General features: G+C 35.6%; 1 protein-coding gene across 1 annotated transcript in view; it reads left to right on the forward strand.

Annotated features, from left to right (window-relative positions):
• BIRC6 (baculoviral IAP repeat containing 6) overlaps positions 1–14,115 on the forward strand; it is a 177,768-nt gene that overhangs the window by 36,382 nt on the left and 127,271 nt on the right. The window contains exons 12-19 of the mRNA XM_058802446.1: positions 2,923–3,148; positions 7,388–7,548; positions 10,341–10,472; positions 11,676–11,807; positions 12,060–12,238; positions 12,712–12,839; positions 13,662–13,823; positions 13,932–14,063. Coding sequence (XP_058658429.1) covers positions 2,923–3,148; positions 7,388–7,548; positions 10,341–10,472; positions 11,676–11,807; positions 12,060–12,238; positions 12,712–12,839; positions 13,662–13,823; positions 13,932–14,063 — 1,252 coding nt within the window. The remainder of the gene's footprint in view (positions 1–2,922; positions 3,149–7,387; positions 7,549–10,340; positions 10,473–11,675; positions 11,808–12,059; positions 12,239–12,711; positions 12,840–13,661; positions 13,824–13,931; positions 14,064–14,115) is intronic.

Genomic DNA, 14,115 nt, shown 5'->3' on the forward strand with positions numbered 1-14,115 from the left:
TTGCTTTGGGGTCTGAATTTCACCTGTTCCTCCTCTTTTTCACCAAAGAGGCCATTCCTAAAGTTTGAAGATCACTAGAAAATAGAATGTTGTACATATGTGAGGGGGTAAAGTCTATGGCTTTCTTCTGCACCCTTCTTTTGCTAATGGCAAATAAAGCAAAAAAGAATACAGATGTCAAAGATGTTCTTCAATGGATGCATTCCCTATATAGTAGCTATAGTAGCTTATCAGCAGAGATAAGTGAATTCCAAGCAAATGGTAACTCACTATCCTGATGAGTCAAATAGATGATTATTACTGTTTAAATTCTACCAGTACTATAAAAGGATTTTTTTTCCTTTTTTGTTATCTTGTTCCCATCCAGCCTTCAGAATAGCCTTGATTATGACTTATTGGAATAAGAAATTGATTTATATATGTATAGACTTCAAAGTAGCTGTATCTTTAGGTTGTCCACAAGCTGCAGGTCCTCCTTTAAGTAGTCATATAATTTAGACATTGTAGTATTGCTTGATTTTGTTCTGTAATGGTTTCCAAAGAGTTATTAGGTACACAGGAATGATCAGATGAACTGAGAACTGTTTTGCTGTGGCGTCAAACGGCGTCACTAAAAGCTCTGAGAAGCTTAATAGTCATAAGAAGCCAGTGCTGAAATGAGGGCTCTGGGTGGGAGTTGTTGAAACCAAACGGCTGCAGAACTCTTGAGGATACTGAAGTCAATAATACAGGACTCTTAGCATATATGAGAATGATTGATTGTTAGGGCTGTGTAAACCTCTTCAGTACTCAGGTTGTCAGTACTTGTATGGATCATGATCAGCATTTGATTTATCATATCAGTGTTGCTTCTCTTTTGGTGTTACGTACTAAAAAATAGAAAAAGTGTTTTCTTCCACTTCTGTCTTAGCATGTTTTTCAGACAGAGACACAGCTCAAGAGAAAGGCTTCTGTTTGGGGAAATGAAGTCCTGCAACAAGCAGAAGCTTCTACTCATACATTGTTCCTTTATTTTGTGGTCTTTGTGCATTTATTTTTCTCCATTGTTTATATTCTAGAATGTGTTTCTTGCATTTTATTTTCTAGCCTGAATTTGCAACTTAGATGCATATTAAATGTTACTGTTTTAAGAGAAAATAAGTTAATCTTATAGGAATCTTAGATTAGTGTTTCCTTTAAAGGAATAGAGGATTTTTTTGAGGTGAAGTAATCTAAAGTAATGCCTTTTTTCAAAGTGAGTTAAAAAAGAATATTCATCTTTTTGACCAGTTTAAAGCCTGTTTTCAAGTTTAGTGTTAGAACTTTGTCTTGTTATAACACTTGGTTAGAATATAATAAAAGTCTTGTAATTTTTAAAAGAAGCCAAGTATACTTGACCAAAGTGGAAAGTTAAGTCCTTAATTTTTCAGTTTTGGACATTGATGTACGTGTATGTGCTTGCTGTGAATACTCTGAGTTTGGATTTGTTTCTGTTGGAGGAGAAAGGAGAATGAAGCAGAACAATCCAGTCTGCTCAAAGATAGGCTTGTTGTACAGTTTGAGCAATGATCTCACTTCTCATTGCAGTGTCATCCAGCTAATGAGGTTCACATTTGGCAGTTAAGAAAGTGAAGGTCTTTGCTGTATTACTGAAATTCAATTTCTAAAGCATTTCTAATTTTTTTGGCATTTTCCTGCCCCTGAAATTGAAAAGTAGAAATTATTATAGTTGCAATGAGAGTGAATTTATTATCTGTCCAAGTGTCTCACCTCCAAGTCAACCTGGATTGAATTTCAAGATGCTCTCTAGATTCAGGCTTTGCAGCGAGGATGGTGTTTGTGTATTATTATCTCCTCACCCTGAGTGGTGACAGCTGTAGTCAGGTGGCAAACTTTGTCCTTTTGAAAACCATGATTTCTTTACAAGTAAAAGATTTTCCTTCAAAATCCTTTTTTTAGGAGAAAATGCTCAAAATACTAGAAAATATACATTGTGCATGTCTTTCCCCCAAGTTTGGTTGGTGGGAGTTTGTTGGTTGGTTGGGTTTTGTTTGGGGTTTTCTTGTTTTGGTTTTGGATTTTTTTTTGGTCTGTTTTTGGTTTGGTTTGGGGTTTTTGTGTTGGTTGGGAGTTTTGTATGCTGAGGAAATCAGATTATCTGATTATCAATTTTTGGTTTCTGTTGTAGTTCCTTTAGGTGTTTGACTTCCTGGGATATTTTTGTTTTCAATACTTCAATTTATACCCTTGTTTTCTTGGTATAAGGGCCTAAATGTAAAGACAAGATGACAAAATAATTATCAAGGCCCAGTGTCTTTTAAGTGCTTAACATAAATCATGTTTGTTTTTCACTTACCCCTCTTTTAAGGTGAATTGAGAGTACCTATTAAAACTACAATGTTCTAGGAGTCCACCATAAAACAAGTCAATATTGATAATCAGAGGACAAAGTAATGTTTTAAACAGTGATAAAAATGCACAGTAATTCTTTATATCTGTTTTAGTGAAATAATTTGGTTTTTTATCTGAGTCAGTAGGGATATTTAAAAAATGTTTAATCAGCTTTGCATCTTCAAAGTATAGCTGCTAATTACTTATTCCTGATGCCTCTGGCTGAATTCCAGTGGGCATGCCCAGAGTTCTCAGTATTTAGAAAATTTATTCTTAGTGAACTGCCTTCAAAGGATACAAGCTTCAAGGCTGGGATGTTTGGTTGCTTGTGTTGGGATTTTTTGTAGTTGTTTTTTGTTGTTGTTTGTTTAGGATGGTACTTTGGGCGGGGGGGTGGGGAGTTTATTATTATTCTTTTTTAACTGAAAAGCCTTCATATGACTTGTAGTTCATTTTGCCTGTAGTAGTTCTGATGTATTTCAAACTATTTTTAATAGGATGTTCTGAAAAAATATCTTTGTAGTAATGAATGTATGTGCTGTAATTATTCAGGAGTTGATCTTTTGGTGGACCAGCCATTCTCCCTTGAGACACTGACGTCCCTGGTGGAACTGACCCGTTTTGAGACCTTGACCCCACGGTTTTCAGCCACTGTCCCTCCCTGTTGGGTGGAAGTCCAGCAGGAGCAGCAGCAAAGGCGGCACCCTCAGCATCTGCACCAGCAGCACCACGGGGATGCAGCTCAGCACACTCGCACTTGGAAGCTGCAGACAGACAGGTACAGAGGGGAGCAGTGCGTGAGGAGTTGTGTGCATTGCTTAACCAGCTTGTGTAGCTGTACCTGCATTTGTAACCACAAATTCCATGCAATTTAATGGCTTTTAACTAGTGGGCAAGTTTAAGAACGTGTTTTTGCAAAGATAATCCCCATTTGACAGTTTGCATTATAGGTATTGGTGAGATTGCCAGAGGCATTTTAGTGGACCTTGAAACAAATTGAAAAGTCAGGTTTTGAATTGGTAGAGTTTTATTTGCCAAATGTGGTCATTACATTACATAAGTAGACAAGCACATTTGCCAGAATTAGAGATATTCTTGACAATTTCTGTAAAAGTCTGATTCACCCTTCTTATGTGTACACACATTTTTAGTACATTATTTAATCAGAAAATGCAAAGTGTGGATGCCAATGTGACTAATTAGTTGTCCTAAATTGCATTGTAATTTACTTTAAAATATGAAGGTAGAATCTGTTTTTATGTCTATTCAAGTTAAATCTTTATATATGAAACATTTAAGCCACTCCAGAGCCCTAGTAGTGCTAAAGTTTAGGCATTACTTTAATTGAAATCAACTGCACCAACATGGTATGTGTAGCAGGACTTAGTTTTTCACACGTGTCATGAGAACTTTTTTCTCTGGGCTCTCTAAATGACTAGAGCAGTGTTGCAGTCTCCTTGAAGGATTGCTTAAAACCTACCTGAAGTAGCTTTGCATAGTTTTTTTGTGAAAAATGCTTGGAGAAACACAATATATATAGAAATTGTTTTATTAAAGGCAAGCATAAGATACTACAGGATTTTTAGGTCAGACTGTTACACATCTGTTCCACTTATGTGTAACATTTGCATTGTCATGGAGACTTGAAATAGCCATAAAGTGAAAATAATGAACTGGCCAAAGGGTGCTAGGGAAGCTAGAGGTCATGTGTGAGGCAAAAAAGCATGTCATATAAACAGCTGAAAGGTAGCATGTGATCATGAAGCATTCCAGGTGGGAAAACATGTAATAGATGGAGGCGTTGCCAGGGCTGACACAGAACAGGAGTTGGACTTGCTTTAAATAAATACTCCTAAGCTACAGTTGAAAACTTGCAATGCATTATAGGCTTTAAAGCCTTTATTTATCTTGTGGTTTTGCATTGTGTAAGTCAAATATTCTGTATGTAGCAAGTGGAAGGGAGATTGTTCCTTCCAAAATAACTTCCAGTTAAAACTATTGATTATCCAAATGTGTTCAGCAACACTTGAAAAGTAAAAAGTTATCCATATGAAGTTACAAGGAAGCAAGCAGTGAAGGTAATAGCTGTTAATTGGAAAGGGATAAGTGGAAGATTAGCTTATGAATATTGTTTCATTAGAGGAAAAGAATTATGCTTGCTGCTAAATAAAACAGGGCTGTAAAGAGGAAAAGTTAGAAGTTTTGGTTTAGTACTCGAAATCTTTGACAGTTACTATATGACTCATGATGAAAATGATTAAATTACAGTCCCTTTGTTCTTTGGGTAGAGTCTTAAGATTGAAAGCCATGTTAACTCTTAAGTAAAAGTTACCTGGGAAGAGTAACTGATGGATTTCTGGATTATTTTTTTGGTCTTTAATATAAGGTTCCTTTTATCTCCTTTTTGAGTGCCTCGTACTGATACCCATCACAATGTGGGGTTACAGTGTTAGATGGATGAGTAATGCAATTTGATATGGTAATTCTTTTGTTTCTCAAATAGATAGAAAGAGATAATCCTATAACTGTATTTTAGAAAATGGCATTATATTACAATCCTAATTTATTATTTCAAAAAGACTGTGCACAAAGAAAAAAGACAAGCAGAGTCTGATTTACCTTGCGAATTATCTGAATATCAGTGTTGTCCCCTCATGTGTAATGTAACTGAAATATTAAATGTGGTTAAATTTTTTAAAATAGATGTACATGAATTCCTAATATGAATGGATAAAACAGCGACATCTGAGTTGCCTGGCTTTATCTCAAATTTATGTAGGATGTATTCATCTTACAGAGACTTATTTAAAAATATGTGAAAGAAGGAAGAGCTAGATAGTGATGTGCAGTTGTGGTGGAAGATCAGTGAGATATTCTAGAAAAGGAATGAAAAATCTGTTGGAAAATATCTTGTAGTTGAGAATGATGTATATTGGTGCTTAGAACACAGTATGGATTGTATGTTTTTCTTTAGAAAGATGCTATAGATTTAGAAGGATTTCAAAGGTAGAAGAGTTCCTAAAAGACTTTGCATTGGGTTATCTATTTAGGATAGATATGCTAATATATGAGAAAATAACAAGGAAGTAAATTAATTTGTTTGCTACTTTGAAACTTTGCACATCAATAAAGGATATGCTTAAAGCAAACTATGAGATATTAAAAGAAAACTTTAAAGGGGAGTTTTTTAACTAATGACAGAATTAGATTGTGACATTTATTGTCAGAGGTATAAGATGATCTCTTAACTGCTGGATTAATGTGAGACCTTCAGGGGGATTATTTATTCCATATGTGCCTATTGAGCATCTGCTGCTCAATTCTGTCAAAAATATATTTCTGGGGTAGACAAATAACAGTTGTAATTCACTATGGCTGTGTGCATTGTACGCTACACATAGACTACAAAAGACTGCTGCTGACAAAGTGGTTTATTATTAATTTCTGGGCTTGTACCAGATCCTTAACTCAAACTGGATGAGCAGAATATTACTTTGTGTTTCAGAAGTCTGGCTCCTTTGAATGTCTTATGTAGTCCACGCTTTGCATTACATGAAAAACCACCCCCAAATCTCTCTCTGTTTGGCAAAATTGGATTATGTGTTCTCCAAGCTAGAGGAAAGGCATGAGTGATTCTAAATATTTAGTGTTACAGTTGCTAACTGAGGTTTTAGGGTTTTTTCCCCCCAGAGCAGTGGGATAAATTTTCATTATATTTTATTTACCTGTGTTCTTTGTTCAGTTAGCTGAAAATTCTTCACTGTTCCTTCTTGAATTATAACCACAAATTCTCTTGCCTCTGTCCAACTTTCCTCCCAAAATGTCTGCTTTTCTATGCTGTTAGCTCTGGAAAGCTGCCATGCCATTTCATTACTCATACCTGAAATCTCTTTTAAGTTGTCTAACACGTGCCTGAAGGAGATCTGGCCATCAGGGATATTACCATAAAGAAATAAATACATTTGCACCATTCCTTAATCTATTTTAAATGGTTTTATGCACAATACTTTATGTGTAGCATGCTACTGAAGTTAAGATACCTATTGGGAATTAGATGTTAGAAAGATGTCTCAAAAATATTTCTAGCAGCGTACTCAGTTTCTTAGTGTACTCAGTTATACAGCCAAATAAGTATATTAAAGTTAGATTAAAAAAAATTATTTAGTGTTAAATTAAGGAGATTGAGAAGTTCAGTTAGTTTTTAAAATTTACACAAACAGGACAATTGACTCATAATTAGTTTTATTTTCTTTGCTCTTCAGTTTGAACTATTTTTTGCAAACCCTAAAAGTGTATCAAACTATGGAATGGATCATCAAGGGGTACTTGGCTCAAGTTTACACTTTCAGTGTAAACCAAACTTGTCTTCAAAACAAAAATGTGACTTTATAAAAGAAAGTTGCACCCTTTTGCACAGCACAGGCTTCTAAGTGTGCACCTGGTAAGAAGCACTTTTCATCCTGTATGAATTATCAAATGTGCTTTAAAAATACTTGGAAAATAGTGTTTTGAGTCTCCTGTATGTTGATTTTTTTTACCACTGGAAAGTGGCATTAAGCAATAAGCAATGGATAAGGGCAACTTGAAAGAGATTACAGGGTAGTCACCTCTGATTATGCTTTCATACACTTCACTAATTGATACATCTTATTTTAGTGCTTTTTTTGGTTTTTTATTCTTGTACTTTTTTTTCATGGAAGCAAATAACTGTTATTTACAACAATATGGAAACTGTACTGAGATAAAGGTAATGGGAAATCTTTCCACTTCTGCTTTCATGTGAACATTGCTTCTCCCTGTCATATCAATTGTCATTTTAACATCATCTTCACAAAATTAATCTGATTATCTTGAAAGCTTTAAAGTTTGAAAGCCTTCCTCAGAAACTCATATGGATGTTAACTAACGCAAAATAAGTTTTTCTTCTTGTTAAAGAGAGTGTGCATAGATGCAGAATGGACTCTGGGATGGGAATTTTCTCTGTACACTGAATCATTGTCTTCTTTTTTCCTGACAGCAACAGCTGGGATGAGCATGTCTTTGAACTAGTTCTGCCAAAAGCCTGTATGGTTGGACATGTGGACTTCAAATTTGTTTTGAATTCAAACATCACAAACATTCCCCAGATTCAAGTGACTTTACTGAAAAATAAAGCTCCAGGCTTAGGGAAAGTCAATGGTAAGAAAAGAACTAGGATATCTTTCAGAACATTATTTTTTTTCTCAAACTCAGTATTCTCTGTGATATATATCAGAAAAATTCCTTGTAATTGTCTAAGTATTTCACTTTTACTGATTTATTCTATTTCCTGGTATCATGGGCTCTTTTCAGTTATCATGCTTAAATGTAAATTGGAGTGACAAACTCGGTAAACAGGTTCAAAATCTTGGCATTTATGCAAATAAAAGTTACACAGCTCAAAAAGACTGAACTCAATTATAATTCTGTACTGCATAAATCCTACAATCATTAAAAATAAGTTGTCAATTGTAAATCATCCTAGAGACTGACTGATTAAGCAAATGGTGCTCTTTTAAGGTGTCGATGTAGTAAAAAAAAATAGTGAATTATTCCAAGTCACAGAAGGAGATTATTTGCCAGTGAGAAAATAGCAAGGCTTTTCTTGATGGAAGTAAAAAATCCCATGGCTTCCTTGGGAATTCTCTCATCATTTGGCTCATTGACTAAGCTGTGTGAAAGCTGCAGTAGGATTTCATTATTTCACCTTTTATTCTTGCAGCTTTGACAGAGTAGACCAAAGTTAGGAACGCTCTTGCCTTGGGAAGACTCGTAACTGGACTGTGCATCTTACTAGCTCTTAGGGAACCTGTGAGGGGGCAGCATAAATTGAAAAGTCAATTCTTTGATGTGGAAGTGCCTCCACTGGGATTTCCCTGTGGTGAGAACATTTGTTTCATGTCCTGCTGCCTTGTCTGCTGGGCGTGGAAGGTATTACATGCTACACCTCCTTTTATGGAGACATTAATTGCGTATCTTTTTCTGGCCCCCTCTTTTTCAAAAGCTTTAGGAACTGGCTATTTCAGAGAAATCTTGCTGTCAGATATTATTAAATTGCTTGCTGGATATAAATTGTGTTGAGAAGAACAGCAAGCATGATCATAAAAGCCCTTTTTCCCTCCTTTTCCTATTTTTTTCAATTGCTAAGATCATCCCACTTGAACACAAGAGTAACAGTAAATTTCAAAAAGGAGTATAGGCATTTTAAAGATCATTAACAGGCTTTCATAAAACCTCACTGTGTAGCATCCTCCAGTGTTTAATAATAAAAAATGTGTGCTGGAGATGCTCTCTTAAATACTGTAAACTGCTTGTAACCCAAGAACAAAATATTCTAGCTTAGTAATATTGTTTGAGAAACTCCTTTTCTTTTAGGGTTCGAGGTGCTTTAGATTTAACAGAAGTGCTAGCTGTGACTGCCGGATGGCAGTCAACAGGTGGTCTTTCAGTTTCTTCATTTTTGTTAATCCTTGCTGTAAAACCTGAATTTTAGCATGGAGTAAAAATTTGTTCTGTCAAAGAAAAAACTAGAACAGATGTCCCCGTTTCTCTCCTGAGTGGAACCTTTGTTTTCAGCATGATTTCAGGCCATTTGTAGATCTGGATGTCAGAATTAATCTGAAAATCTTCACCTATGGAACAAAACAATAGAAGAAAAGCTAAACTCTTTTCCTTAATGCTTCAATTTTAAACACTTCTGAACAAACAGTTCCATGAGTTAGGAATTCCTTGGAGACATTTGATTTAGCTGTGAAATAAATTGCCAGAGCTCTCTGTGAATGCTTTTCAGCAGAGCATACTGATCAGAAGACATGACAGAGCTCTTCCAGAAAATGACATTTCACTTCCTTGCATGTAATATACTGGAATTTGCCTATTCTTCCTTGTAACATAAAAAAGCATCAAATAGGGGGTCAGGAAGTCTGGAAATGTCTGGGGAGTGTGGGAGCACCTGCAAAGCAGCCTTGGCAAAGTCTTTTTTGTTTTTAATTCACAGGATTGGATATCCACAGCTAACCAACATCTTCTCCAAGTGTAACTGCAATGCAGTTGTTTCCTTCCCTTTTTCAATTTCTTGAGTTTTGGAAAAGAACTTTAGTGACATTTGCCTTTTTTCTTTGCACTATTGAATAAAATAATAGAGCACTAATGATTTCATTATAAGGGAAGACAAAGTTAGGTAATTTATATCTGTGATAGATCTTAACCAAGGGAGAAGTAATATTCAACATTGTTTGGCTCTTACAAATGTATAAAAACCTCAGACTGAAATTCAATTAACTCCCCCTCCAACTTCTGCCCTTCCAGATGGGGAGAGAAAGGAACTAAAATTTTAAGGTAACGAAACATAGGGAAGATGTGCATGGCAGAATTTATTCAGTCTTTTTTTTTGTACGACAGGAGCCCTGGAAATAGTTAAAAATGTAGTGTGCAGTAATGGGAAGGCCAGAGGCATAATTCTTCTGGTTGGGAATTAATGGTTTTGGTCTGGCAGTTAATTCACTGTATATGCTTTTTGTTAATTTGTTTGCATGTCCTCTTCATTTATAATTCATGTGATCCATTTAATTGGAAAAAGGGCTGTGTTTAAGTATTACCAAAATAATGTTTGATGTTCAGCAGGAGCAATCCAGTTATTTTATGTTTAAGTTATCAGACCTTCAGTACTGGAATGTTATTGCTTAGGAGTAATCTGCAGTTGATTATTAGGGAAAAGAATTTGGGCAGTGTTGAAACAAAACAGGTTCTTTACAGGTCATTCAGAAATACTATTTTTTAACTATTTGCTGCAACTTCAATCCATATGAGAAACGTGTGTTTGTGTACTTGTGGATTTGTATTAAAAATATTGCTGTGGGCAGAAAGTTGATAATTCTGCTATGAAAACTACCACTTCATTTTTCCTGAGCCTTGAGCAGTGTTTGTAATCATGCTAATATTTTTATTTCCAGAAGCAGCAGTAGATAGACAGATCGCATTTCCTTTATCTCCAGCTCATAATATAGAAGTGGAGAGAAATGGAAAACCAGGACTGGCAGAATTCAGTGAAGAAATGCAGTATATGGATGTAGAGGAACCACAATGTAAGTTTTATTGATCTTGTTGCACTTCACTTAAAATAGGACCTTGCTTTTTTCTTGTTTAAATGATACATTTGAATTCCTCTGCAAAAATTTCTCAAACATGAAGATAGACTAATTTCTCAGCTGTCATCAAAAGTTATTTTTCTCTCTCATCTGTTTGCTGTATTGGTTGAAAGTTTAACACAAATGCACCAGAAATGTCCTAAACTACTGGAGAGGTTTGGTGCTTATAAGCAGATTAATGTTTGAGTTTAGAAATCTAGTAGATTGATATGGCACCTTTCTAATTTAAATTGCTAGCCTGTTTCACCAGTATTTTACTTTGTTTCTTTGGCTAGTTTCAGTATAATTTTTCTTTGCATACCTGGCTTTTGTAGACATTGCTGCGGTAAACCAATAAGGAACAGAACATAAAGAATTCATAACTAGGCCACATCACACTGTGCCTGTTTCTATAACTTTGTTGTTAACTAGCACTCTTCCACAAAATATCTTAGGCTGTGAAAGCATTGAGTGGGTCTGGGTGAGGAGAGCTGCAGACTAAAATTTATCAGTTAGAGTGACTCAGGTCTAGAGCGATGGTTCTTTTTCTTGGTCCTTTCAACAGTCTTACTTTACACCTGCTTTTCTCTTGTGGAATCAGCCTTGTCTAGAACATGGCTGTCAAGGTCCTTTCCAACCCAAACCATTCTGTGATCCTATGACTCCAAGGAAGGATCAAGAGGTGATAAAAGTGCTGAAAGGATGTGTTTGATGGTGAGAAAGGAGCAGCAGATGAGTGAAGATGATTTCAGTAATTTGTATATCCTATAGAAAAAACAAAGCCATTCTTGTTTTAAATTTATTATTTGTTTTGTTTTTAAACAGTGTTGTCTTGCTTCAGTAATGACCCAGTAAGGATTGTGGCTCTGTAGATATTGGTTCTTTATTTCATCAGTTGTATATTTTTGTGGCTTTTATAAGCCAGTCAAGATAGGTATTAATCCATATAATGCAACTGAAAATGGTTTTAAAACTGTCATTTACCTTAACTGATTTCACTGGAAAATGTCTAAAAGTGAACTTCAAGTCTTTTTTTTTGTGTAAAGTTATATATATTTAGTGATCAGAGTTTGACATGGTGCATTTTTAATCCATGCAAATGATCAGATTTTATGACTTAATTATGGCTAATTCAGATCCACATTACTTATGTTTTCTAAGGTCTTAGATTGTGTCCATTTCTGGAGGAACATAAGGAAGATATACTTTGTGGTCCAGTATGGCTGGCTACTGGACTTGATCTATCAGGACATGCTGGAATGTTGACACTAACAAGTCCAAAGCTTGTTAAAGGTAAAGCAGTTTATTATGTTATTTGCATGAAGCCTGTGTGGCTGAAGTGCATCTCGTACTTCTGTAGTCAGACATAGGTTTGTTATCTGTTTTTACATTGACAAATTCTGCTCTGTAACACCATAGTGAGTTGCTGTTTCAAATGGATGGTAAACTACTGTAATTAATCTGGTTTATCTGTTCTGTTTACAACTTGCAATCTGTTAAAACTGTGCAAATTCTCCCTCCTCCTTTTTTTTTCTCTACTTCTAGGCATGGCTGGTGGCAAGTACCGTTCATTTTTAATTCACGTCAAAGCAGTGAATGACAGAGGAACAGAAGAAATCTGCAATGGTGGCATTAGACCAGTGGTTAGAATACCTCCTCTAAAACCTCAAACAAACAAGGGCCATTCACTTGCTTCATTGTTGGCAAAAGTTGCAGCAGGCAAGGTAATGAATATCCAAGGAAGATACGTTTGGTAGTTGTAGACTTGGTATGATTTATGTCATCTGAAAATGAAGCAGCTGTTAGCAGAATTAAGATCCATTAAAATCTACTTTCTAAAGAGGTGACACTGTGTTGACACCTTCTAGAACTAGAGTTCAACATTTCTAAGTTGTTTCTTTGGGCAGATTGAATTGCAAAGGTCTGTTCTGCTACTTTCACATTCTGAACACTTGTTTTTGAAACTTCTGTTCCCTTGAGTATTTTCAGTCATTGATAGGTCTTATCCTTCTGTGAAGATGTGTGTGTGCATGTGTATTGTTCTATACTAAAACAGTTAGTGAATAAAAACAGTTTATTTTGGTATAATGCTCAAACTGAGAGATTTTAGCAAACTACTTGCATTTCACTGAACAAGGTATAAAAATGGATCAGAACCAATGTGATTTATGAGTGTTATTTTTCCCAAAAATATTAGGAAAAGCCATCTAGCAAAATTGAAGCCACTACTTCAAGAAAATCAGATAATCTGCGAGGCTGTGACTTACTTCAAGAAGTCTCTGTGACAATTCGAAGATTTAAAAAAACTTCAATTTCAAAGGAAAGGTTAGTAGGTGTTTTTTAATTCTGAAAAAAATATTAGCTTTAGTAATGCTTCTCATCAAAAGCTTAGTTCTTGAATTAGCTCAGGTCAAGATGCTGTTTAAAGTTGTTATTTCATAAGCTTATTTTGTATGGAAAATGCTGTAAATTGCAAGTAAGAGGGCACTATGCTGTGAAATTTGTGGTAGAATAACACCATGCATGAAATTTTATGTTGAGTGAGGTTTTTTGCCTGACTGTAAAAGGCAAATGTAAGTAAGTTTACTTGGTAAAATGAATTTTTTTTAAAGGAAGCATCTTCCCTTTCTATTTCAACGTTGCCTTGTTTTGTACAGCAGAATTTATATTAATCATCAAAAAGTTTAGAATCAAATTTAGCTAACAAAGAAGTGGTTGAAGTCTTTGGTTTGAAGTCTTTGGTACTGCAGACCTAGGTACAGGTAATACAGTATTTAAAGTGTATTGCCAGCTGCCACCCTGCAGTGGTGGCATTCATTGTAATGGGCTTAAAGAGGTTGATGAGGCTGCAAAGGGGTGTGAGCGAACAGTTGATAAGAGTTTTGTAGATGGTGAAAGTTTGTTTAGGTTTAGAAATTGCTAGGCAAGTTACTGGGGGGAAAAACTTCAGAGAGGTTTGGATCTGTTGTAATGTAGCAGAAAGTAGGATGATTGGGAATGTGTGCACAGAAAGTATTGCATATGCTTGTGTACTGCTTTTACTTTCATGGAGGATTCTCTTTTTTTGCTACTCCTAAGACAGGATACAAAGCTGGAGAGTGGCCATATTGGTTAATTGTGGTTTTCTTTCCTTCTCCTCCTCCCCAGAGTTCAGCGGTGTGCCATGTTACAGTTTTCAGAGTTCCATGAGAAGCTGCTCACCACTCTTTGCAAGAAGACAGAGGATGGTCTGACCACAGAACATGCTCAGAGTCTTGTACTCGACACACTTTGTTGGTTGGCCGGAGTGTATTCAAATGGCCCTGGCAGGTAAGGGAGGAATTCTGTTCAAATTATCATGGCTGTTTCTCAGTATCAGTTTGGTTTAAAAAAAATAGGTTTATGTTATTTTCTAAAGTATGAAACTTGTTTTCACAGCTCAAAGGAAGGAAATGACAGTTTGCTTTCTAAAACACGTAAATGTGTCTCTGATATTATACGCGTTTGCTTCTTTGAAGCTGGGCGGAGCATAGCTCACAAATGTGCACGATTTCTTGCACTATGCATCAGGTCAGTGCTAATTATTTGCATCTATTTGTTTTTGTTTTTCTGTTTTACATGT

This window comes from Ammospiza caudacuta, chromosome 3 (assembly GCF_027887145.1).
Source record: "Ammospiza caudacuta isolate bAmmCau1 chromosome 3, bAmmCau1.pri, whole genome shotgun sequence".
NCBI classification, from domain to species: Eukaryota; Metazoa; Chordata; class Aves; order Passeriformes; family Passerellidae; genus Ammospiza; species Ammospiza caudacuta.